The following is a 25,641-nucleotide window of genomic DNA, read 5'->3' as shown; positions in this document are numbered from 1 at the left end:
ACGGCTGCCGCGAAGCTAGCAACGCTTCATTCAAAAATCGACTACAAGGTGTACAATTCCATCGCTCAATTCGCGACATATGACCTCTCGATCATGGAGCTCAAACGGCTGTACATAAAGGGAAAAAGCCCGGTGTATGCACGATATTTGCTGCTAACGCGACATCAGCAACCCAACGAGGCGATGGACCACTATGCCCAGGAGCTCCGGCAGCTCTTGCTGGACAGCATCAAGGAGCCACGGACGCCCGCGCAGGCTCAGGATGATCTTCTTTTAGATGCCTTCATTGCAGGGGTCTCCTCCCAGGAACTAAGGCTCAAGCTCTTAGAGAAGACCGACCTGACCTTCGCTACGGCACTCGAGCAAGGGAAAGTATACACCGAAGCGCGGATGCAATCGAACACCTATGATCGCACGCGCCTCTTGGCGGGCACTACACTACACGCCCGGCCGGAGAGTGCTACCGCCGAGGACGCGGACCTGCTCGCGGAACTCCGGGATGCTCCGGAGGAAGACCCAGTCCTGACGGCTGCCGCTACGACCAGACCCAAGGCCTTACGCGGGGCCGCATGCTTTTTCTGTGGGGGGCCACGCCATGCCCGGCCCGTGTGTCCGGCACGAGACGCTATATGCCATTTGTGCTCGCAAAAGGGACATTACGCGAAAGTGTGCAGGAAAACGGCACGCGGCTCGCGGCTCATTGAATCGCGCGGTCGCGGTCGCGGCGACCTTGAATTGGCTCATTGCGGAGCCTGCGAGCCGAGCCCGAAACCCGGTGCCTTACCCGTCTTCGAAGGGGAGGGCCCCTCTCTGCGGGCCCCTGGGCGCTCAGACGTCCTTGGCGGGCGTCACCGGACAGCCACCATAGTCTCATCCTCCATCGGGCACGAAGTACGTGTCCTTGACCAAACTCCGGGCCACGCCAGGGGCTTTGAAGCCTCGCCAAGCCCCGGCGGAACGTTCTCCTCGTGTCGTCCACGAGCTAACGGTGGCCCTCACCCCGGAAAAGGCGATTTCGAATACTACGGAGGCCTTTTCCTGCCAAAAGTGTCAAAAGGCGTTTTCAAATACTACGGAGGCCTTTTCCCATCAGAATTGTCAGATTTTGAATCGCGAAACACCGGAATGCTTGGGAAAGCCCTCTGATGGCATTAATGGATTCCCCATGGACAACGCATACTCCGGCCACGACCGCAAAACTGCTGCTGGCATAGGATCCACCTGCGAGGCTTGTCCGACCCATTCGGGGGGTTCAGTCCCACTCCCAGCAGCCTCGTCTGGCCTGGCTCAAGCCCTTATTCCCCTCATGGTCGAAGGCCATTGTGTTCGGGCCTTGGTGGATACAGGGTCTACGGATAGTTTTATCGACCAGCGACTTGTGCTCAGGCATGGATGGCAGATCTGGAGGTCTACGAGACGGATCTTCATGGCTTCCCAGGGGCTTCGACTCAGCACGAAGGGGGAATGCCGATTGAAACTCGTGCTAAAGGGACGGGTTTTTCCTGATGTACACCTTATGGTTTTACCCGCTTTATGTGCTGATATTCTGTTAGGACACGATTTTCTTAAGCTGCATGGACATCTGGTAATGGAGTTTGGTGGGCCTGACACGCTTGTTGTGGGGGCGGACGACGCGCTTGCGGTGTGCGCCCTAGCGCAAATGGACATCCAGCCACTTTCGCTGTTCCCCAATCTAACCTCCGACTGCACCCCTGTCGCGGTGAAATCACGGCGCTACTCTCGCGCAGACATGCAATTCATTGCGGACGAAATGGCTCAGCTCTTGAAAGACGGCATCATAGAACCTAGCAGGTCGCCGTGGCGCGCCCAGGTCTTGGTGGTGCGCAGTGAGGCCCACCGCAGACGCATGGTAATCGACTATTCCCAAACGATTAACCGCTTTACACAGCTGGATGCCTACCCCCTTCCGGGGATGGACGCGCTGGTGCAACAGGTGTCCCAGTATTCGGTCTATAGCACTCTCGATCTCCGTAGTGCGTACCACCAGATCCCTATCTCTAGGGCGGATCGTATCTATACCGCTTTTGAGTCGGGGCAGCGGTTGTACCAATTTATGCGATTGCCTTTTGGGGTAACGAACGGGGTCTCTTGTTTCCAGAGGGCCATGGATGACCTCATTGCGCGGGAGCACTTAACCGATGTTTTCGTCTACCTCGATAATCTTACGGTTTGTGGATATGACCAAGGGCACCATGATGCTAATCTGAAGCGCTTCCTTGAGGTCGCGCAGAGGTATCACTTAACTATGAACGAGGATAAGTGCCAATACTCCCTACGCACGATAGATCTTCTGGGGTACACCGTGACCCATGGCTCTGTCGCTCCGGATAAGGAGCATCTGCGACCTTTGCTCGACATGGCCCCTCCCTGTGATCGGGCGTCCCTGAAGCGCGACCTCGGGCTATTCGCCCATTACTCCAAATGGGTGCAAAATTTCTCCGCGAAACTTCGCCCCCTCGTGGCCTGCGACACCTTCCCACTGAGTCCGGCCGCATTGGCGGCCTTTGAAGGCCTTAAGGCCGACATCGCCCGAGCCGCCGTGGTGACAATCGACGAGAGCGGCTCTTTCGTCCTCGAAAGTGACGCCTCGGATCAGGCCATCGCGGCGACCCTCTCCCAAGGGGGGCGTCCCGTGGCTTCTTTTCACGGACTCTTACCACTGCTGAGCGGAGACACTCGTCCGTCGAAAAGGAAGCGTATGCGATCGTCGAGTCTATTCGGCGATGGCGCCCGTACTTACTCGGGCGGTGCTTCCAAATCATCACGGACCAGCAAAGCGTTGCGTTCATGTACGACACCTTACACGCCCAGCGCATTAAGAATGAGAAAATCACTCGCTGGCGTATCGAACTCGCCGACTTCTGTTACACCATCAAATATCGCCCGGGGAAGGATAACCGGGCCGCCGATGCCTTATCACGACCGGCTACATGCGCGGGTATCACCTCTTTGGAGGGCCTACGGGTGCTGCATGCCACTGCGGGCCATCCCGGCGTAACGCGTTTCGCTCATTTTGTACGGCGTGGCAATCTCCCATTCTCGATTGACGATATCCGCCGTATCTGTCGCGACTGCGCTATCTGTGCGGAAATCAAACCGCGTTTCTATAACCCTCCCATGGGGACTCTGGTTAAGGCTACGCGACCGTGGGAACGCTTGGCGATGGATTTCAAGGGCCCATTGCCGGTGTCGAGCGGCTCTCGCTATCTGCTCACTATCGTCGATGAGTACTCGCGATTCCCCTTTGCTTATACGTGCGCGGACATGACTGCTGCCACGGTGATGCGATGCTTACAGAACTTGTTCTCAATGTTCGGGTACCCGGCCTATGTCCATACCGACCGGGGTGCGGTCTTCTTGTCTCAGGAGGTGCGCGGCTATCTGCTCCAAAATAACATTGCTTCTAGTTACACCACGCCGTACAGACCCCAGGCTAATGGGCAGATCGAACGCTTCAATGGGATTATCTGGAGGGCCGTCATGCTCAACCTCCGGACCCTCGGCCGGGGCCTCGATAAATGGGCTTGGTTGCTACCTGCGGCGTTGAACTCGATCAGGGCTCTCCTGTGTACGGCAACCAACCAAACTCCCCACGAGCGACTTTTCCACCACCCCAGGAGCATGGGGTGTATACGGTCTTTGCCCAGTTGGCTCGCTGGGCCCGGGCCGGCCTACCTTAAATGGGCGGTTCGCGCGAGCAAGTACGACCCCCTAGTGGACAAAGTGCAGATTCTCCAGGCTAATGCTGAGCATGCTCATGTGATGACGACTGATGGCCGTGAGACTACTGTCTCCGTCCGTCACCTTGCCCCTTGCGGGGTCGCCGACCTGAGTAGGGAATCGGACGGACCGACCGAACCCATCTATGAGACTATGGCCTCTCCCGACGCTCCCATCGCCGAAAGTCTACCGACTCTCCCCTCGCCGGGTCTACCTGGGCCCGACGACTTGGAGTTACCCCCTTCGTCACCCGACCCTGATGGCGCCTCCGACGCCGGGGACACAGGGATACGTGATGCCGTACCCGGGGAATTTCGGACGCGTGCTGGCAGAGAAATTCGCCGCCCGGCCCGATACGGTTGGGTCGACTGATGTTCCGTACCCTGTTCGTGCTGACGCTCGCTCGCTTCTAGCCGCACCGCCGTATCATTCTGACGGGGGGGGGGGGGGGGGGGGGTGAATGTAGTGAAATCGTATTCGTACTGAACCCGGGGGTGATGCTCGCTGCTCGTTGACACCGCTAGGGGCGTGACTATAAGACCCGCTGCTGCGGACGGTGCTCCGAGACTTCTCCTGTGACATGTTACATCTGGTAGACTCGCTAACGGTACGCCAGCATAGAATATCCAGCTTGCTTGCATTGAATGTTATGAATGGTCCCATGTGATGCCACATCGTATACTTATTGCATTTCCTGCATTACAGGATGATGTCATGATCTAAATGGAATTAAACCACAAGTTGGACTAAAGTTGTGTGGACCTGATTGGTTTTCCACAACACACACCTCCCATGTAGATCAAATTTGTGCAGCCTCTTTCTAATGGTAGACTCGTGCACTTTGACATCAACAGTGGCAAGAGCTACCTGTAGGTCCCGTGATGACATTCTGTGGTTCTCAGAGACTTCTTTCAGCATCTTGCGGTCTGCTCTCGGGCTGAAGTTGCTGGGGCGGCCTGGCCTGAACAAGTTGGCAGTTGTTTGGAATCTTCTCCACTTGTAGATGATCTTCCGGACAGTCGAATGATTGATTTCAAATTGTTTCGAGATCTTTTTAAATCCCTTCCCAGACTCGTAGGTATCTATAACCTTCTTTCTGAAGGCCTCAGAGAGCTCTTTTGATCTCGGCATGGTGACGCCGCACACTTCAACAACAAAGAGCAAACTAAACTAAATGTCTGAGGTTTAAATAAGACAGGTTCCTCCAAGATCCTCTCCAACGATGTTCTAATCATTTGCACCTGAGCTGGTGCACCTGATTCTAATTTTAGGTATTTGAAGTAGTGATAAATGTCGGGGTGTACTTACTTTTTCCACATGCGAAATTTGCATTTATGTTTATTTAAATTATACAATGGACTACAAAATGTAAATGTTTCATGATATTTGTTATATTATATCACCTTTATCTATCAATATTGTTGAAATGAAGATCAAATAGCTGTATGTTGAAATATGTTGAAAAAGTCAAAACTTTACATGGGGTGTACTTACTTTTTCACGTGACTGTACTTATCAGTGACTTAAATTATTTGGAGATTCGTCACAAAACCATTCACCAACATCATTATCAATGTTAATAAGGTAAAATCAATATAGGGCCGGCATAAAAAACCATGACCACCTACGAAGTGGAGAAAACTTAAAGCATACACCTGGCAAATGTGCGAATGGTGGTGGTGATGGTGGTGGTTGACCTCATTCATACTCTTGTGAGAGTACAGGGGGAGCCCAGAACAAATCAGGATTTCATGAGCGCAATTCAAGGCTAAAATGAATCCTGGAGATGTCGCCACTCCATCGCAGGGTGTGTAACTTTCTACTGAGCAGTCAAGGGAGTTATTAACCAACACCAGCGAGAGCAAAGCAACCACTCAACCATTTAGCCTGAAGAGTGTGGAGCTTGGTGGTGGAGAAGGCCAGAAAAAGGCCCATGGGCCATAACTCTAATCTCTGCAAATAAATGACTTGTGGATATGATTTGTTTCCTGTCCATAAATGATGTCACATGTGATTCCAAAAAGAGGTATTTTGTTGTTGTTGTTGTTGTTGATTTGTATACAAGATCGAGGCTCGTGAAAGAGCTAACATTCATCACACAAAAATTCAAACCGACACATAAAACACAAAATAAGGGGAGCGGTAGACAAGATGGGGAGAGATGGAGAAGGACGGACACAAGGACAACATTTGAGAGCATGGACATCAAGAGAGCTGTGGGAGGGAGAAGGCTTGGGGGGGAGGTGGGAGAGGTATAAAACATATGGACACTGCAAGGACTTCCAGGAAAGAAGTTGGAATTTCAAAAAAGTGTATATGGGGTGAAAATTAGCGGGGGTAGAAAAGATCAAGGTTTTAGATGGGGGAAGATAAGAGATGGTGGTGAACAGCTGTTTTAAAGACCTGGAGGGAGGAGAGGGATTGAAGGGAGTGGGGGAGTTTGTTCCAGAGGTGGGAGAAAAGAGGAATGAAGAAGTGAAGGTGAGCAGAGAGCCTTGCTTTTGGCAGTTTAACCATAAGAGTGTTGCACGCAGATCTTGTGCGACCTGTAGGAATATTTTGGGGACAGAGCACAGAGAGAGCTGGAGGAGCAAGGCCGGAGAGGAGTCGGTAGAAGACAGAAAGACCACCTACCTGTCTGCGGTGAGTGAGTGAAAGGCCCTCGGAGTTAACTTCATCGCGGGAGATTCCAATGATTCTGAAAGCTTTGGTTTCAACAGCGTGAAGCCGAGCTAGGTGTGAGGCAGGAGCACCGGCCCAGAGGGGGGAGCAGTATTCCATTGAGCTGCGGATGAAAGCCTTGTATGTGGTGAGGAGCTCAGGTGTGCCAAGGAAGGACTTCGCACGACGGAGGATGCCCAGACGGCGCCTGGCTTTGGAGGCCAGCTTGGAAATGTGGTTTTCCCAAGAAAGATCATGGCAGATAGTGAGACCCAAAAGCTTCAGCGACAGAACTTCTTGGAGAGGATTGTTGAGAAAGTGGATGGGAGGGTTTTCCAGTCGGTCTTTTCGGAGAGACGTCGTAAGAGTGTGAGATTTGTCAGGATTGAAAGACATGTTCCACTTGCTTGACCATAGAACGCACCATAGAACGAAGGTTACCCAGATAAAGCATAGGTAACTTACTTAATTTATTTATTTATTAATCCACTTATTGGTATCAATCTAGGTTAACTGCCAATCTCATGCTGTAAATGATTTTCAAAGGATTTGCCAAGCTGAGCATCGACCCACTTATTCAGTGGTGTCGTCATTTCATGCAGTGATAAGTTGCTCGACTCGGAACATTACGGCCGTCTTGTGTTTCGCATTCATCTGGAGACATTGCAGTGGGAGTGATGGACACCATTTGCTTGTGTACGGTACCGCTCGATGAGGCTGGACAGTGGACATTGCCACACTGGAAAATGAAGTCAGTTATCCAATAAGACCTTTTGAAAATCTGGGTTTTTGAAAAACTACTTCTCCTCTCATTTAGCTCCCTCTGCTCTGGAAGTTTTTTTTTTTTTTTTTTTTTTTTTTTTTTGTATACAAGATCGAGGCTCGTGAAAGAGCGAACATTAATCACACAGAAAGACAAACAGACACATAAAACAAATAACATCGGGAGCGGTAGACAAGATGGGGAGAGAGGGGGCAGGACACAAACACAACATTTGAGAGCAGGGACCGAGAGACATGGAGACATCGAGAGATCTGTGGGAGGGAGAGGGCTTTGGGGGGGAGGCATGTGAAGGGGGGGGGGGGGGGGTGGGAGAGTTATAAACATATGGACACTGCCAGGACTTCCAGGAAAGAAGTTGGAATTTCAAACAAGGTGGATCTGGGGTGAATTAGTGGGGGTAGAAAAGATCAAGGTTTTGGATGGGGGAAGATAAGAGATGGTGGCGAACAGCTGTTTTAAAGACCTGGAGGGAGGAGTGGGATTGAAGGGAGTGTGGGAGTTTGTTCCAGAGGCGGGAGAAAAGAGGAATGAAAGAGTGAAGGTGAGCAGAAAGCCGAGATTTCGGCAGTTTAACCATCAGAGGGTTGCTGGCAGATCTTGTGCGACCTGTAGGAATATTTGGGGGACAGAGCACAGAGAGAGCTGGGGGAGCAAGGCCGGAGAGGAGTCGGTAGAAGACAGAAAGACCACCTACCTGCCTGCGGTGAGTGAGTGAAAGGCCCTCAGAGGTAGCTTCATCGCGGGAGATTCCAATGATTTTGAAAGCTTTGGATTCAACAGCGTGAAGCCGGGCCAGGTGTGAGGCAGGAGCACCAGCCCATAGGGGAGAACAGTATTCCATTGAGCTGCGGATGAAAGCCTTGTATGTGGTGAGGAGCTCAGGTGTGCCGAGGAAGGACTTCGCACGACGGAGGATGCCCAGTCGGCGACTGGCTTTGGAGGCCAGCTTGGAAATGTGGTTTTCCCAAGAAAGATCATGGCAGATAGTGAGACCCAAAAGCTTGAGCGACAGAACTTCTTGGAGAGGATTGTTGAGAAAGTAGATGGGAGGGTTGTCCAGTCGATCTTTTCGGAGAGACATAGTAAGAGAGTGAGATTTGTCAGGATTGAAAGACATGTTCCACTTGTTTGACCAGTCTGTGATTTTGTCCAGGTCTTCAGAGAGTGAGGAGGCTGCAGACTGCCGATCTGAGGGAAGAGGAATGGAGCGGCAGAGAGTGGAGTCATCAGCAAAGAGATAGAGAGGATTTTCCAGAGAGTCGGAGAGATCATTGATAAAGACCAGAAAAAGCACAGGGCCCAGCACACTGCCTTGGGGAACTCCAGCCTGAACAGGAAGGGGAGATGAGAGAAATCCATTTAGGGCCACACGTTGACTACGACCAGAGAGGAAGTCCGCAAGCCATGCATGGAGATTTCCATGGATACCATAGGAGGAGAGTTTGGTGAGCAGAGCTGGGTGCCAGACCGTATCAAAGGCACGTGATATGTCAAGGGAGACAGCTCTGATTTCCTGTTTGGCATTGAGGACCTCCATCCATTGTTGAGACAGCAGAAGCAGCATGTCCAGAGTAGAGTGACCTGGTCTGAAACCAAATTGATGATCAGAGATCAAGCCATTGGAGAAGAGGAAAGATTTCATATCCGAAGCAATGATGGATTCCATGACTTTGCTGATAATTGGGAGCAGGCTGATTGGTCTGTAGTTGCAAGGATCTGTTTTTGCACCTTTTTTGTGTAAAGCGGTAATGTTAGCTGATTTCCAGGATGCTGGCAGATGACCTTGAGCAAACGATAGGGTGAAAAGAACAGAGAGAGGGTGAGATAGAGCGGCAGAGCAGGATTTTAGGACCCGTGGGCTGATGCCGTCTGGTCCAGTTGCAGAATCAGAGTCGAGGTTTGACAAAAACTCCTCCACCTTGTCAGGAGAGAAGGACACAGAGTTCAGGAGCAGTTGGGTTCGACTGGGAAAGGTGGAAACAGAGAGAGATGGGTTTGGGACTAAGGATTTTGAGGCAAACACAGAGTTGAGGCATTCGGCTTTGTCATGTGCGATGTCAACTGTGTGGCCATTTGAGGTAAGGGAGGGGATGGAGGGGGAACAAACACCAGAAACGGATTTGACCAGACGCCACCAGGATTTGGAGGAAGGAGACAGGTTTGAGAGTTCATTCTTGAGTGAGGAGAGATAGTGCTTCCTGGCACTCCTGAGGGTAGACACACACTTGTTCCGAGCTTGGTGGAAGGAACTGAGATTGCCTTCAGTTGGTTTAGCCTTCCAAGAGGCAAAGGCAAGTTGTTTCAGGGCAACTGCCTCCCCACAAGATTCAGTGTACCATGGATGGGAGGAAGGGTAAGACAACTGAAGGCGAGATGGGATAAATCTGTGCATGAGAGAGATCAGTTTGCTTTGGAAGAATTCCCAGGAAGAATTGATGTCAGAGGCAGTGGAGATGGGAGACCAATCCAGACGATTGATGGCTGCTTGAAGACCGTCCCAGTCGGCCTGAGTGAAATGCCAGACTCGTCGACGCTGAGGAGGCTCTCTGAGAATGGCCAGAGAGATGTCCACTTTGACAAGCACATGATCAGAAGAACCGATTGGAGCAGAAGAAGAGCAGCAGACATTAGCAGGGAAGTTTGTCATAACCAAGTCTAGAAGAGAAGATACTCCATTGGCTGAGATCCGGGTCGGGAAATTGACAGATTGTGTCAATCCCAGTGAGTCACAGAAGTCCTTTGCTGAGGTGCCATGACTGGTGAGAGAGGAACCCACACCCAACCAGGTGGCATGATGACAGTTGAAGTCACCACATATGAGGAAGAGAGAGTTGGGATGAGTGGATAGAAGTTGGTCCATGTTGTCAGACAGTGAAATGTAGATGGAGTCATCACTGTTTGGGGGACGGTACAGAACACATATGAACAAAAGGTGGGAGCGGAGAGGGAGCCGTAGCCAGAGGTACTCCTGGGGGTGAGGAGGAAAGAGGGCAGTGCAAGGAGAGTGAGGAAGAGAGTTTTTGATAAAGATAGCCACCCCACCACCAGGCCGAGGCTCAGGTCTATCATACCGGAGGAGGGAGTAACCAGGAAGAGATATTAAGGAATCAGAGACATCTTGAGGGAGGAAAGTCTCTGTTAAGCAGATCAAGTCTGGATTGTCAGAAGCAACCTGTATGGAGAGATCAGTCAGGTTTGAGCGAAGGCCCCGGATGTTTGAGGTCCATACCGTTAATGAAGAGAGAGGGGGAGCATCAGGTACAGGACAGGGGAGGGGAGGAGTAGGGTAAGATGAAGGATGAGAGGGGGAGGTAGGGAGAGCAGTTGATAGTGTGTCAGATATTGCAGAAGAGTTCCAAGAAAGGGAAGGATGAGGAGGATGAAAGGTTTGATGGTGAAGGGATGAGGCACAGTGAGGGGTTGTTTGAGGAGGATGAAAGGTTTGATGGTGAAGGGATGAGGCACAGTGAGGGGTTGTTTGAGGGGGGGCAGAGGAAAGTAGAAGGTTTGGGGGGGGTGGAGGTATGAGATAGAAGGGAGACGAAGTGGGGAGGAGGCAGCTTGGAGGAGGAGGGGGGAGGAGGGAGAATTGGAGAGGAATGGTATGGGGGGAGAATTGAATGGGAGGGGTTAGGGGGGAGTTTTGAAGAGGAGGAGTGAGGGGGGAGTTTAGGAGGGGAGGCGCAAGGGGGGAGTTTTGGAGGGAAAGGGCAAGGGGGAAGTTTAGAAGTGGAGGGACAAGGGGGGAGTTTAGGAGTGTAGGGGCAAGGGGGGGGATTTGGAGGGGAGGGGCAAGGGGGGAGTTTAGGAGGGGAAGGGCAAGGGGGGAGTTCAGGAGTGGAGGGGCAAGGGGGGAGTTTAGGAGTGTAGGTGCAAGGGGGGGGATTTGGATGGGAGGTGCAAGGGGGGGGATTTGGATGGGAGGGGCAAGAGGGGAGTTTAGAAAGTGGATGATTAATGAAAGACGAACATTGATAACAAATTGGGTTTGTTGTGATTTTCAAGTTAGCAATCCGATTTAGAACGATGGAGGAGGGATGGAATGAATGTGAATTTAGACCATGTAATGAGGGAGACGTATAAGATATTGAATTTCTTTTTTTTAAAGTGGAATGCGTTGGAGAGGAAATTGAGAAAAGCCTTTTAAATAGGAAGAAAAACAGCGTGTTGTAATTTACCACTGAAATAAACACAGAAGGGGAAAGGTTAAACATATTTAAATAATATTTAAACAGAACTGTGAACAATCTTCTATGCACAAAATACCAACGGGGGGAGAGCCGAGAGGGACCACCACGAGTCACGTGAACAGGGCAAACGGTGGATGGCAAGGAGATAATGGGGGCGGGGCAAACAGCACACCTGGACAGAAAATACAGGATGAGACAACAGTACACGTGGAGAAAGGTAAATAAATGTTTTGTTTTTTTGTTTTGTTTTTTTGTTTGTTTGTTTTTTTTGGGGGGGGGGGGGGGTGGGGATTTAGAACGTTAGACAGAGTATTATGTTCGGGGTAGAAGGGAAAAAACTAAGAGCCAAGCAAAACACGCTTAAGTTAACAAAACACCGACGGGGGTACAACTACAAGGCCACACACGAGGAGCAGAACACGATTAATTAATTACGAGTTACAGGAAATTCAAACCAAAACTAACTATAATCAAACAATATCACATGGACGATAAAATAACGAGTTGAAATTTGACAATCTATCTGGGGAAATGGGGGAGAAACACGTGGTCGAAGAACGAACGAACGAATAAGAATGAATAAACGAATGAGCACAGAGAAGGTAATGTCTTATTTTTTTTGTTTTTTTGAGTTCTCCAACCTTCCACGATAACTTCCGAAGGTGTGCGTTCTTTTAGTAACTCACTCCTGGTTAAACTCTAAAAATCCAGGCTTGCTCTTTTGTTCCTTCTTTCTCCTGTTTGTGCAACCACCTTCCTGAGGCTGTTCAGTCCCACTCTTCCCTCCAGGTACACTCAAGCAGGTGGTGCACCTCCATGTCCTGTCTTTCCAAACTTCTTTATTACTCCCATTAATCCTTCCAAATGCAACCCTCTTACTTTCAGGTTGAAGTGTTTCCTTGGCTGCTTCTCCACCTCTCAAATCCTGTTTGTTCATTCACTTGCTCATTATGTACAAGAGTTGCTCAACTTCCCTATTGTCAGTTCATACTCTCTGTCACTTTACTCTTCCATGACCTTCGAATTTGTAGAGATAAAAAAGAGATGCAGATTGCATCATTTTGTGCTGAAGGATGTTGTTCTCATAGATTAGAGCAGTGACGCACTCCCCGGTGATGATTGGCTCAGGTTTTCTCCTGTACTTATGCCAGTTCATCCTACCAATCTTTTTTTCCATGATTAGCACAAGCTACGCGGGACTGTGCCATTATTTCCAGGAGCGGAACTGTGCCATTATTTCCAGGAGCGGGACTGTGCCATTATTTCCAGGAGCGGGATTGTGCCATTATTTCCAGGAGCGGGACTGTGCCATTATTTCTAGGAGCGGGACTGTGCCATTATTTCCAGGAGCAGGACTGTGCCATTATTTCCAGGAGCGGGACTGTGCCATTATTTCCAGGAGCGGGACTGTGCCATTATTTCCAGGAGCGGGACTGTGCCATTATTTCCAGGAGCGGGACTGTGCCATTATTTCTAGGAGCGGGACTGTGCCATTATTTCTAGGAGCGGGACTGTGCCATTATTTCTAGGAGCGGGACTGTGCCATTATTTCTAGGAGCGGGACTGTGCCATTATTTCTAGGAGCGGGACTGTGCTATTATTTCTAGGAGCGGGACTGTGCCATTATTTCTAGGAGCGGGACTGTGCCATTATTTCCAGGAGCGGAACTGTGCCATTATTTCTAGGAGCGGGACTGTGCCATTATTTCTAGGAGCGGGACTGTGCCATTATTTCCAGGAGCGGAACTGTGCCATTATTTCTAGGAGCGGGACTGTGCCATTATTTCTAGGAGCGGGACTGTGCCATTATTTCTAGGAGCGGGACTGTGCCATTATTTATAGGAGCGGGACTGTGCCATTATTTCTAGGAGCGAGACTGTGCCATTATTTCTAGGAGCGGGACTGTGCCATTATTTCTAGGAGCGGGACTGTGCCATTATTTCTAGGAGCGGGACTGTGCCATTATTTCTAGGAGCGGGACTGTGCCATTATTTCTAGGAGCGGGACTGTGCCATTATTTCCAGGAGCGGGACTGTGCCATTATTTCTAGGAGCGGGACTGTGCCATTATTTCCAGGAGCGGAACTGTGCCATTATTTCTAGGAGCGGGACTGTGCCATTATTTCTAGGAGCGGGACTGTGCCATTATTTCTAGGAGCGGGACTCTGCCATTATTTCTAGGAGCGGGACTGTGCCATTATTTCTAGGAGCGGGACTCTGCCATTATTTCCAGGAGCGGGACTGTGCCATTATTTCTAGGAGCGGGACTGTGCCATTATTTCTAGGAGCGGGACTGTGCCATTATTTCCAGGAGCGGGACTGTGCCATTATTTCTAGGAGCGGGACTGTGCCATTATTTCTAGGAGCGGGACTGTGCCATTATTTCTAGGAGCGGGACTGTGCCATTATTTCTAGGAGCGGGACTGTGCCATTATTTATAGGAGCGGGACTGTGCCATTATTTCTAGGAGCGGGACTGTGCCATTATTTCTAGGAGCGGGACTGTGCCACTGAATGAGTGCCCCTCTTTCGGCTTTCCTTCTTCAATCTGCTCTCTCATATCGAGCATTTCTCCGACTGCTCTTTCCCTGTAATTGTCCATGGCTCAACATCTCCCTCCTTCCCTATCAACAGCGGTGTTCCTCAGGGTTCTGTTCTGTCTCCAACACTCTTCCTTCTTTTTATCAATGACCTTCTTTCTTCTACAAATAACCAAATGCACTCATATGCTGATGACTCAACGTTGCATTCCTCCATGTTTTTCCCATCTGCCCCATCTTCCCTCAATCGATCTGCATCTCGTTTTATTACAACCACCTCTTTAAATTCGGATTTGGATAAGATTTCCGAGTGGGGCAAATGTAACCAGGTTATGTTTAATGCTTCTAAAACTCAATTTCTTCCCATATCTCTCTAAAACTCCTCTCAACTCTCCAATCTCCTTTGAAAGTTCCACAATTACACCATGTCATACAATAAACCTACTAGGTATTACCCTAACATCAAATTTATACTGGAATCCACACATTACACAAATAGCTAAATCTGCCTCGAAGAAACGGAGTCCTGTTCAGATGTCGAAGATTCTTCTCCGCTCAACAGTTGCTTCAACTCTATAAAGGATTGATTCGTCCTTGTATAGAGTACTGTTCTCACATCTGGGGAGGTTCTAGTTCCACATGCTTACTGGACAGAATTGAATTCAAAGTGATTCGACTTATCAACTCTCCCAATCTGACCTCAAAACTTGACCCGCTCAAATTACACTGCGAAGTTGGCTCTCTTTCTCCTTTCTACAGATATTACTTCGGTTTCTGCTCCTGAGAATGTGCTGCTTGTTTACCTCTGCCATTATCGAGACCACGGAATACTCAACAAGCCACTACATCTCATGATTATTGTGTGGCCATTGGCAACTCAAGGGTGGGTCGTTATGATGTTTGTTTCTTCCCCTCCACTGCCAAACTCTGGAACTCTTTACCTTCACATGTCTTTCCAAACACTTATGATCTTCCCCTTTTCAAAAAGCAGATTCTCTGCTTTCTCAAAAACTCTTCGACTATTCTTTCCTTCTTTACTTTTCTATCAATGCAGCTCTTTTATTTAGGCCTGGCCTCGACGAGGATGCCATAGTCTGTGTCTGGAGCCTTCTACATAAAAAAAAAAAAGATTAGAAAAGGCCGGAATTTGTAATTTGTTCAGGGTGTCGGTGATAACTCGCAATTACTCTTCGAGAAGAGGAGACCTTAGGTTTTTTGGCCGTTTTTTCTTTGCATGATTTAAGGATTCTAGTGGAGGTGCCACACACACATGGACATATAGATGAACATACGTGACATAACACACGACTGTAGCCACTGAGCTTGGGGGAAGTGTCGTCACTTCCCAGGGTACTCTGGGTACCAGCGACGTCACAATGGCACCGCCATTGTCACCGCACTCAGCGTGCCATTTCCTAAGGAGGAATTTCCTCCTCCCCATGGATGCCAACCTATGAGGATTGCCTGTGCTCTATCTGAGCCAGCTGAGCATCAAGCAAGGAAGCAGCACGTACCATTTTAAAAGTCTTTGGTATGACTCGACCAGAGCTTAAACTGCTGACCTCCCAGACTCGGAGCGGAACCTCTAACCATTACACCACTGAGTCTCGTTAAACCTCCATCCAAAGGAGAGGATACTCACTGATGTAGTTCCCTGTTTGCGAAACACCAGGCTGACCGTTTATATATTAAAAAAACCACCTTTAGAGGCCATTTTTCCCCGCAAAGCGGGGGTTGGCCTTTTTCGGGGACCGTGGTTGTTGTTGTTTTTTGGTCCCCTTTTTGAAGCAATGTTTTACGGCCGGATGCCCTTCCTGCCGCCAACCCTTTTTGTCGCCTTTTACGACAAGCAGGGAATTACCAGTGAACTGGTACTCAATTAGCCGACCTCGGAAGGATGAAACAGGCTGAGTCAACCCCCCTGGCGTTAATTCAGCGATCGACCGGGATTCGAACCCAGGATCCTAGGAATCCCATGCCGGCACCCTAGCCGCTAGCCCAACACCAGGGATAAACGTTTATAGTCGTTGTCTTTCAAACGTTTATAGTTGGGTCAAAATTCAAACCCAGGTTATACAGGTCAGAGGTGAGGGCGCACAACTCAAGGATATTCCACCAATGACCCTTCACCCTGCCATTTACATGCTGCTTGAATTTAACACCAACACTGTGTGGGATGTCCATAGGGCCTTATCCTGTCATATTTTAATTATAGGATGAAGCTGAACTTTACCTGTCTCAGTTCCATCCCTGACATTATCACATTATCCACCATGTGCTGATGACTCACAGAAAGATCCTCACGTTTCATGCCACGGTTGCCTTTGTGCATCAGTTTTTTTTTATCTTCCCTTTGGCCCAATGACATTTGTGTTGTGCGAATCTTCAACAACCATGTATGTTGCTGAAAAGTCTTCTTTATAATGTCGGAAGTATATACGAGTAATATATATTTTGTATGGAATATTCTCATTGTAAGCCATGGTTAGGGAGAGCTATGGATATGTCTGCTTTTGCATTTGCACCCCTTGTGACCTCCAAAGGGCAATATCAGAGGCAAACACTCAAACAAGGCAGTGTGCTGAGGGAAGAGCCTGCATCGAGCCTCCTAAATATACTTCCTCTAATTATTTTCCACTTTCCTTATGATTTTTGCCAAACAATTGTATAAGAGGAACAATTAAATAATTCATTCCACTTATTGAATGACAGAGTAATCCCACTCACAAAAAGAGACTTACCGCATCCATTGTGTTTGTGAGTTCTGCTAATGCAGCAATCAATTTTTGGTGATCTTTTTGATAAAACTGCACAAACTGCAAAAGCACAAAAAACAACAAAGAATGTGAACACAACCTCAATGCAGGAAGAACAAAAGTGGACTCCAGCTCAAATACACAAGTGTATTTGATCCTCAGAAATGTGTGCAGGTGTACCTTATGACAAGAAAACACCATTTTGAGACTCGGTGATGTGAAATAATTGATGAGGATAAAGTAAGATGTGGTAAATGAGCATCCCATAAAAAATGAGTATTTAGAATACAAAAAGTTGGACTTTTGGTGTCAGGATGTGGCAAAAAAGGAAGAAAACCATTCTCTCGGAACTCAAGTCATACATATTACATGTTACATTTTTCTTCGTTAGTATGATGCGGGGTAGCATCATTGGCTGTGGGCGTGGCCATGCTGCTGATGCAGTGCCCCCTGCTGGTTAGGGCAGGATTTTGGAATTTGTTGAGGGTACTGGCGATGGCTTGCCTACTCTTCACGGACACGTACAACTAATTCTGGCAGACGGGACGGACGCCCAGTTTAACGTCCATCCAAGGGACGACACACACATTGATGAATCACCGTGCCTGTGAAACACCAGGATGACAGTTTATAGTTTGGTCGCCATTCAAACCCAGGCTAGACAATTTTGAGGCAGGTGTGCTTACCTCGAGTCTAGGGCTAGGCCATCCTGCCAGCCCTTACGTTTTACTTTGATGGAGGGTAATCATGGAGTTAAATCGCCCACACATGAAATGTAGGATGGAAATGCATCATTCATCCTTTGTTTGTAAATGTAGCTACAGTTACCTTAAGATAGTGATGTAATCCAACAAACAAAAATTCACAGCAACTGACCTTTTTGTTTTCAACTACCAGGAGGAGTTCAATGTATCGAGTGTCAACCAGTAGAGCTCTTTTTCTCTGCACATACCCACAAAAGAACACAAAATTTACCTTCAGCAAGTGTTGCAGTAACAACAACAACACAACATGCATTTTAAGGCCATTTTCCCTGCTAGAGCGGGGGTTAGCCTTGCGGTCCCCATGACAATCTTCTCCATTTTGCCCTATTTTCTGCATCTCTCCTTGTTAACCCCCTTGCCCACATTTCTTCTTCCACCATCTTCAGCCAAGTCTTTCTCGGTCTTCCCCGTCCTCTACTTCCTTCAACATTAATTTCCATCACTCTTCTCAACAGTCACTTTCATCCTTCCTCAACACATGACCAAACCATCTCAACCTGTTCCTCTTCACAGCATCAATCACAGGCAATATTCCCATCATCTTTCGCAATTCATCATTTGTCTTCCTCTCTCTCAACGATACTCCGCACATCCATCGAACCATTCGCATTTCCACCCTTTCCAGCCTTCGTTGCTGCTCTACGTTCATTACCCATGTCTCGCTCCCATAAATCATAACACTTCTCACACATGCAGCATACACCTTTCCCTTCAGCTTCAGCGACACTCTCCTCCTCATCAGCACGCCACTCAGTTCCCGAAACTTCTTCCATGCACATCTCACTCGAGCAACCGTTGCCGAGTCTGATCCACCTTCTCCATTCAGCATGTCTCCGAGGTAGCAAAATGTTTTCACACCTTCCAGCTTCATGCCGTCTCCAAGATCCAACTCAACATTTCCTCCATCTGCAGCTCCCTCTGTGCACACCTTACATTTGAATGTAGCTGCCACACTGGTAAATGACCCTCTCAGACCACTAAATTTTTGATGAACCCAATCAGCGCACATTGTACATTGAATGGAGTTCACTCCGACACCCTTCCTGCACACAGCACACGGCCACTTCCCAGTTCTTTCCACCTCACCACATGCTTTACCACTTGCCATCACCTTCGTCTTTCCGATATTCACCTTCAGACCTTTTGTCTCCAAACATTCCTTCCACTTGTTCATCTTTTCCTTCAGTCCATCCATACTTTCCGCAATCAACACCAGATCATCTGCATACAACAACTCCCACGGCAAACCCTCCTTTACGTTCTGAGCCAGCACCTCCATCACAGCTACAAATAGTAGTGGACTTAGTACCGACCCCTGATGCACTCCCACCTTCACCTCAAACTCACCACTGTTCCCGTCCTTCGTCCTTACAGCTGTGCGCGCTCTTTTGTACATTGCCATCACGACTCTGATCAACCATTCCTCCACTCCTAACTTCCTCAATGCCCATGTCAATACTTTGCGTGGAACCCTATCGAATGCTTTCTCCAGATCAACAAACCCAAAAAACAGCTTCTTCCTCTTCTCCATGTACTTCTCCTGCAACTGCCTCACAATGAAAAGCACATCTGTCGGTCCTCTTCCTGGCATAAATCCAAACTGCATTTCGTCGATATTCACTTTCTTCCTTATCCTCCTCTCCAACACCCTTTCCAATACCTTCATTCCATGCTCCAATAACTTTATCGCTCGGTACGAGCCACACTCCAGAGGGTCACCTTTCCCCTTGTATAGAGGGACGAGGGTACTCAGTTCCCAAACCACTGGAATGCGGCCTTCTTTCACCACCAGATTACAGATCCCTGCCATTCTCTTCACACCCCAACTTCCTGCTGCCTTCAACATATCTCCCACAACTCCCGTCGACCCTCCCGCTTTTCCACTCTTCATTGCTTTTATCGCTTCCTCAACTTCCTTCTCAGTTATCTTCTCTGCCGGTCCTAAAACTGGGTTACTCTCTATGTTGCCATCCCATTCATTCTCTGTATTCAACAGCATTTCCATATATCTTTTCCATCTTCCTTTAATTCCATCTGGGTCCACAACGATTTGTCCCACTTCATCCTTCAAGCAACTCACCCCCATCACATCACACCTCTCTTTCGCTATGTGCTTTGCAATCCTGAATACTGCTTTCTGACCCTCTTCCAAATCCAAGCCTTCTCCGAACATTTTCCTACATGCCTCCTGCGCCTTTGCTACCTCTTTCTTTGCAGCCTTCCTGGCTGCCTTATAACTTTCATGCTCTGCTGTTTCTGCTCCCGTACCCTTCGCCTTCTGCCACCCCTTGAACTTCTTCCTCTTCTCGTCAATCCTCTTTCCAACTTCATCATCCCACCACCATGTTTCCGAGTGCCTCGGTGGTCCTTTTGTCCATCCACATACCTCACCAATGGCTCCCAACAGACTAGCTTTCATTGACATCCAACCACTTTCAAGCTCAACCACATCATCCTCTACCCTACTCAGCCTCTCTTTTAATGCCTCCCTTACTGTCACCTCTTTCAACCTCCACACCTTCATTCTTGGTTGGTACTTCACCCGCCGAGCTCTCCTCGCACCTTTCACCCTTATGTCGCAGACAACCAAGTGGTGCTGTGAAACAGCGTCCTCCTGTTTCACCTTTTCACCTTTGTGTTTCACCACAAAGGATCACCTTTGTGTCCTGAAGGTGCCCCCTATCTCGCCTACGCACCATCAGGTCGTCAACGGTTGTCGTCGACCCACCTGACGTGTATGTAACAAGCTTATTATCCTCTTTCTGGAACTGAGTATTACAAATCAACAAATCAGCTCCATCAGCAAACTCCAAAATCCTTTCGCCTTCTCCATTTCTCACACCATATCCGTAACCCCCATGAACTCCCTCAAAACCATCCATACTCCTTCCCACATGTCCATTCAGGTCTCCTCCCACCACAACAACTTCCTCATCTTTCACGTTTTCCATCAGCTTTTCTTTCGCACACCAGAACTTGTCCTTCTCTTCATCGCTTCGACCAACCTGCGGAGCATATCCCGAGATGACGTTCACCAAGAGCTTTCCAATCATCATTTTCACCATCAACCTATCACTCACTCTAGTCACACTCACCACACTGTCTACAAACTCCTCAGAAAACAGGACACCAACACCATTCACGCCCTCCGGGCACCCTTGCCACACAAACTTGTATTTCTGTCCCTGCCTACCCTTCACCATTCTCACACCACTTCCCTTCCATCTCATCTCTTGCACACAACATATGTCCACTCTTCTTCTGACCAATACTTCCACCACTTCTCCTGATCTCCCTGTCATTGTCCCGACATTCCATGTCCCAAACCTCAGAAACCGATCTCCACTTCGGGCTGCACCCTGCCCATATGTAGTTGTAATTGTCATGGTTCTCTTTTTGAGGCAATGTTTTTATGGCCGGATGCCCTTCCTGACGCCAACCCTCTTAGTCGCCTCTTACGACATGCAGGGATACGGTGTACCTATTCTGACCAGGGTACACACTGGGTAAAGTTTTACTGTTGCAGTAAAATAAGAATAAAACTTTTAACCAAAATGATTAGGGCTTATGGAGAAGTTTGTGCCTACATATTATTGTACGTATTACATCCATATGAATGAATGAATGAATGATCGTTTTAAGGCCATTTTTCCCTGCTAGAGCGGAGGTTAGCCACATATTACAAATATATACATATTACATGCATACGTTAAAGAAAAAAAAAATAATATATATATATTGTTACGGATCCGGGGGACGGCACTCCCGTTAGCAAGGGGGGGGGGGGGTTAATCCCCTTGTCCTGTTAAGCTGGCCGTCCGACCGGTCCTGGGGGTATGACATCACTCCCGGTCGATGGTAAGTAGGGTTGTAAACCCAATTTGTCTTAATACCTAAGTACTACCACCGGCCGTAAGAGAAAATACTCCCACCTGGGCCGCAGCGTGATTGGATTGCGCCGAGCGAAGCGAGCTGCGACTCGGGCCATTATCAAGAGACTAAACCCGATTATAAAGCGTTGGCCAAATCGTGCCACAGGTATTCAATCGAAAGAAAGGACTAAAGCGATTGGGGGAGAATGAAACCAAAGAATAAGAAGGACCAGGTGTAATTTATTAATTATGTACAAAACCAAAGAAGAAGAGGAAACAAAAGTAATATACAACGAAGAAGAAGAAGAAGACACAGGGCAGCCTGAAGCAGTCTTATATTATTCCCCAGGACAACAAACGGGACAGACAAATAGACTTACACGACCGGGAATGGCAGGCAGGAATGACTGGAAGAAGGGATGAGAAGGCCCAGGCAGACGGTCGGCGTCGAGGTCCGACTCCAGGAGTCGACTCGCGTCGTGGCGGGAAAACCCTGGCAGGCTGGCTGGAGCTTGACCCCGCACGGGACGTCGGGCTGGACCTCGACGGCCACCGATGCCACCGATCCTGGTTCCCGCGGGGTAACGGGTCGGAGCTGCCTGGTGGAGCCAACGCTGCCTGGTGGAGTCAAAGCTGCCTGGTGGAGTCAAAGCTGCGTGGTACTGCTCCTGCTTGCTCTCAGGATTCTCTCTCAACTCTTGCTCTCCCGCGTCTCTCGTGCGTCTCCCGTGCATCTCTTAGTGGGGGCATCGTGGTGCGGGTTATATAGGCCACGCCCTTCAACCTTCGTGAACCTACTCGATGGTTCTCCCCACGCCCTCTCAAAGCCAAACCCCTCGTTCTGGGTTGGTCGGCAAGGGCTGGCTCACTCCTCCCCTCTATGATGAGGTGGAGACACGCCTTTCTTCTCCGAGCCGACCGCATGCTCAATGGAGGCAAATGCAGTTGGTAGTAAAGGCTTTGGGGGAATTTGAAAAAGGGGATCTATCTATTTGAATTCGGTGCAATGGAGTATTAATCAATGGAAGACAAAGCCTTAACCTAATACACAGAATAAGGAAATAACTACCAACAAGGAGGAAATCTATGATTTGGCTACGTGATTGTATATGACCTAACTAAGGGACGCCCTTTGACCTTTATACACAGAATGGAGGCAGGAGGGTGGTCTTTACAATTCATTACACAATAAAAAAACACAATTCTCATATCCACAACACTGCACCCTCCTCCTCTTAGGCATGTCCCGGGCCTATTACTTTTACTTTTAGTGTGGCACGTAGGTGTAGTTCCCTCTACATTTAACCTGACCCTGAGTGTCACCGTTTTAAAACACAAATAAGTATGTCCCCCTGCTGCATTGCACCCTACCTAACAGTTTCACACCCACAGCTAACCAAATTTCGGAATGGTTTTCAAACTAAAACATGAACGATGGGGGAGCATTATTTACAGTTGACGCTATTTTATTTACAAAACGCAACCCAGGACCTGTGATTGTTCTTTTGGGGGGGGGGGGGGGAGACAGTCTGCCCTGCATCGACGCACCAGAAAGCACCAAAACACCATCAAGCACCATCAAGCACCACAAAGCACCCTTTGGTGCACAGTCATCACAGTTCATGAATAAAAATAACCAAACAAACCCTGCTGGTGGTCTCTTGCTCTTCGGCTCCCTCTGCTGGCTAGTGTCGTTTTTCCAGATGTTGTCTTTCTTCATTTTCTTACTGGCGGCCTATTTGGACATAAAAAGGCACACAATGCGTCCATTTTTTATTTATGGCCCACAGGGCCGACTATTGTGGTTCACCTGTGTGGCATCGGTGCCCTGTGACCAAGGTCCGCCAGCAAGATCTCGGGCCTTCATGGCCGGTTCCAGCAGAGGGGCCACGCCCCAACCCATGGGGTCCATAAGTGGTGCTCAGCCACAGACATGTGGTCCATACGTGGTGCATCGATGCAGACAGCTGTGGTTGCGAGAGTTCGGGCGCACAATGGCGGACTCCCGCACGCTCCCCTCGGCGCCCAGTGGCGCACAGTCCTCGGGTGGGAGACAAGGGGGGGGGGGGAAGAAGACAGGTGAGTGAGGGGTAAGGTCACAAGGGTACACATCAATAAAGGCAATGCAAGGTGAGGTGCGTCTGGAGACGGAGCGGAGAAAAGCTCGTCCCTACCGTACATCACCCCCCCTGTCACCTACTCTACCCTTGCCCTTACCCCATATTTACAACAATCTACACATTTACAAATTCGTCACTAATGTCTCGTCTTCCCCATATTTCCCCTATACCAAATTCGTCTTCACTCCCACTAATCCAAAATTTGCCATCACCCAATTCATCATCAATCCTCATAAGGAGGAAGAGATGGAACACAAAGCACAATGTCACACCCACGTCATGATGCGTCTCACATTCCAAACATTTGCACAATAAAAATAATAAAAACAACCTGGCATGGTGTGGAGGTACGTCACCTCAGGTGAGTGGATGTAGATGGTGCGAGGAGATCTCAATCCTAACTACCTTCCAAATGACTTTAATACACTTTACACTACCCGGGGTCTTTCCCTGCCAATCCATTGGCCAACTTACACTATGGGTTCTAAAAACCAATTCCCATTGACCAAACTGTGGTGCTTATCAATTTGGGGTCTCACTCCCCCGATTCATCTCCCGGTGCCCTTGCACAATTTCCGGGCTGAGTCATGTAGCTCTCCCAGCAGGTCTACCCACCTGCACACCTCCACCACTGTAGTTGCCACCCGAGCTTACCTAGCTCCTCAGTCCTCACCCTAACCTATCTAACTGGGGAAGGCCCTCCTTGGCGCTTACCCCACTCGGTGCCCTCTCTGGCACTGGGCTACCCGGGTCCGTCCTCCGGATCCTCGGGCCCCATCCACAACAACTCTACCGGCTCCCAGAGCCCACCTGCGGCCTCACCTGGCCGACATCCTAACAGTGGCGGAGTGTCCATTCAACTACACACACTAACAGGCTACACGCCCAGCCATTTCCACGACACTAATGCACCCATCCAACCATCATTCTTCCACCATGCACCACAGATGCCAATATCCAACCACAATTTACCTATACCCTCTACCTAACACTTACACTACCCTCCCCGGGTATTCGTGATGGGGTCCATCCTCCCCACATTCACACCTTCGCACCATCCACTCCACTCCACAGTTTCCACCATACTCACTCCATACCATCCATTCCATACTCCATATTGTTGCGGACGCGGTTAAAGATGTTATTTACCGAGTGGTTGGTATTACCGCGACCGAACAGTTATTCCCCGACTAATACCCGATTTGCCCAAACTTTGGCCGGATCGCGCCACCGCTATTCAATCGGGAAAACTCTAAAGCGACCGAATGCAAAGAGGAAAACGAAGGCAAAGAAAGGTTTGGAAATACTACTAAATTTATTTACTATTCACACACATAAGCAAAAAGACAGCAGTCACGTTTATTTACAAGCACATGAGACGCAGGTGACACAGTGAAAATACTAGCTTATACAGACTTATGGTTACTACCCAGGGACAAGACAAAAGACAGACTACGAGCACACTTACACGGGGAATGATGATACGGATGGCAGGTGGGTGGCTGGTGGATGGCTGGCGGGATAGGGAGGTCCAACTAGTTCTGCAGCTGATCGACTCGTGGGCAGCCGCCGCTCCTTCGCGGCCCTGCTCCAAACTGCCGTCCAGGCCTCACGCTGCTGTGGCTGCAGTTTCGGTGGCTCCAGCTGCAGCAAATGCAGTTTCAGTGGCTCGAGCTGCAGCAAGTGCAGTTTCGGTGGCTCGAGCTGCAGTGAGTGCAGTTTCGGTGGCTCGAGCTGCAGTTCAACCCTGGACTTCTTTCGCAGTTTCTCTGTCGTCAAAGCTCATCTCCCTTCTCTCTGCTTGGGAACGCCCTGCCGTGGGTTATATAGGCCCCACCCCTCAACCTTCGCGAACCTCCTCGATGTTTCTTTCCACACCCTCTCCAAGTCCAACCCCTTGTTCGTGGTTGGTTGAGTGGGGCTGACTCACTCCTCCCCTCTATGACGAGGTGGGGACCCGCCTTTCTTCCCCAACCCTGCCTCGTGGTCAATGGCGGCAATTGGAGCGGAGGTAGTTTCCAATCGACGAAAAGGGGAATGGAGGTTTTGGGAATGGGAATGAAGGGAATCTATCTCTTTCACTTGGTGCAATGGAGTACTTCTATTAATGGGAGACACAGCCTTACCCTAAAACACAGAATAAGATATAACTATCGAACAGGGGTATTCTATGATTGGCTGACGTGTATGCTTGTGGACTAATTTTGGGACGCCCT

General features: G+C 49.1%; 1 protein-coding gene across 3 annotated transcripts in view; it reads right to left on the bottom strand.

Moving 5' to 3' along the window:
• LOC137420627 (disintegrin and metalloproteinase domain-containing protein 9-like) overlaps nucleotides 1–25,641 on the bottom strand; it is a 159,521-nt gene that overhangs the window by 93,742 nt on the left and 40,138 nt on the right. The window contains exons 1-3 of one of the 3 annotated variants that reach the window (XM_068105845.2): nucleotides 23,116–24,046; nucleotides 17,546–17,611; nucleotides 16,655–16,729 (exon numbers count right to left, since the gene is read on the bottom strand). In XM_068105845.2, the coding sequence (XP_067961946.2) occupies nucleotides 16,655–16,729; nucleotides 17,546–17,611; nucleotides 23,116–23,217 (243 nt within the window). In that variant the 5' untranslated portion in view covers nucleotides 23,218–24,046. Of the gene's footprint in view, nucleotides 1–16,654; nucleotides 16,730–17,545; nucleotides 17,612–21,685; nucleotides 22,107–23,115; nucleotides 24,047–25,641 lie in introns of those variants that run through there. The other 2 variants (XM_078772477.1, XM_068105842.2) reach the window with 2 other exon arrangements.

The sequence above is a fragment of the Myxine glutinosa genome, chromosome 2 (genome assembly GCF_964187855.1).
Source record: "Myxine glutinosa chromosome 2, kmMyxGlut1.1, whole genome shotgun sequence".
NCBI lineage: Eukaryota > Metazoa > Chordata > Myxini > Myxiniformes > Myxinidae > Myxine > Myxine glutinosa.
This window is presented reverse-complemented; position numbering and strand designations above follow the sequence as displayed.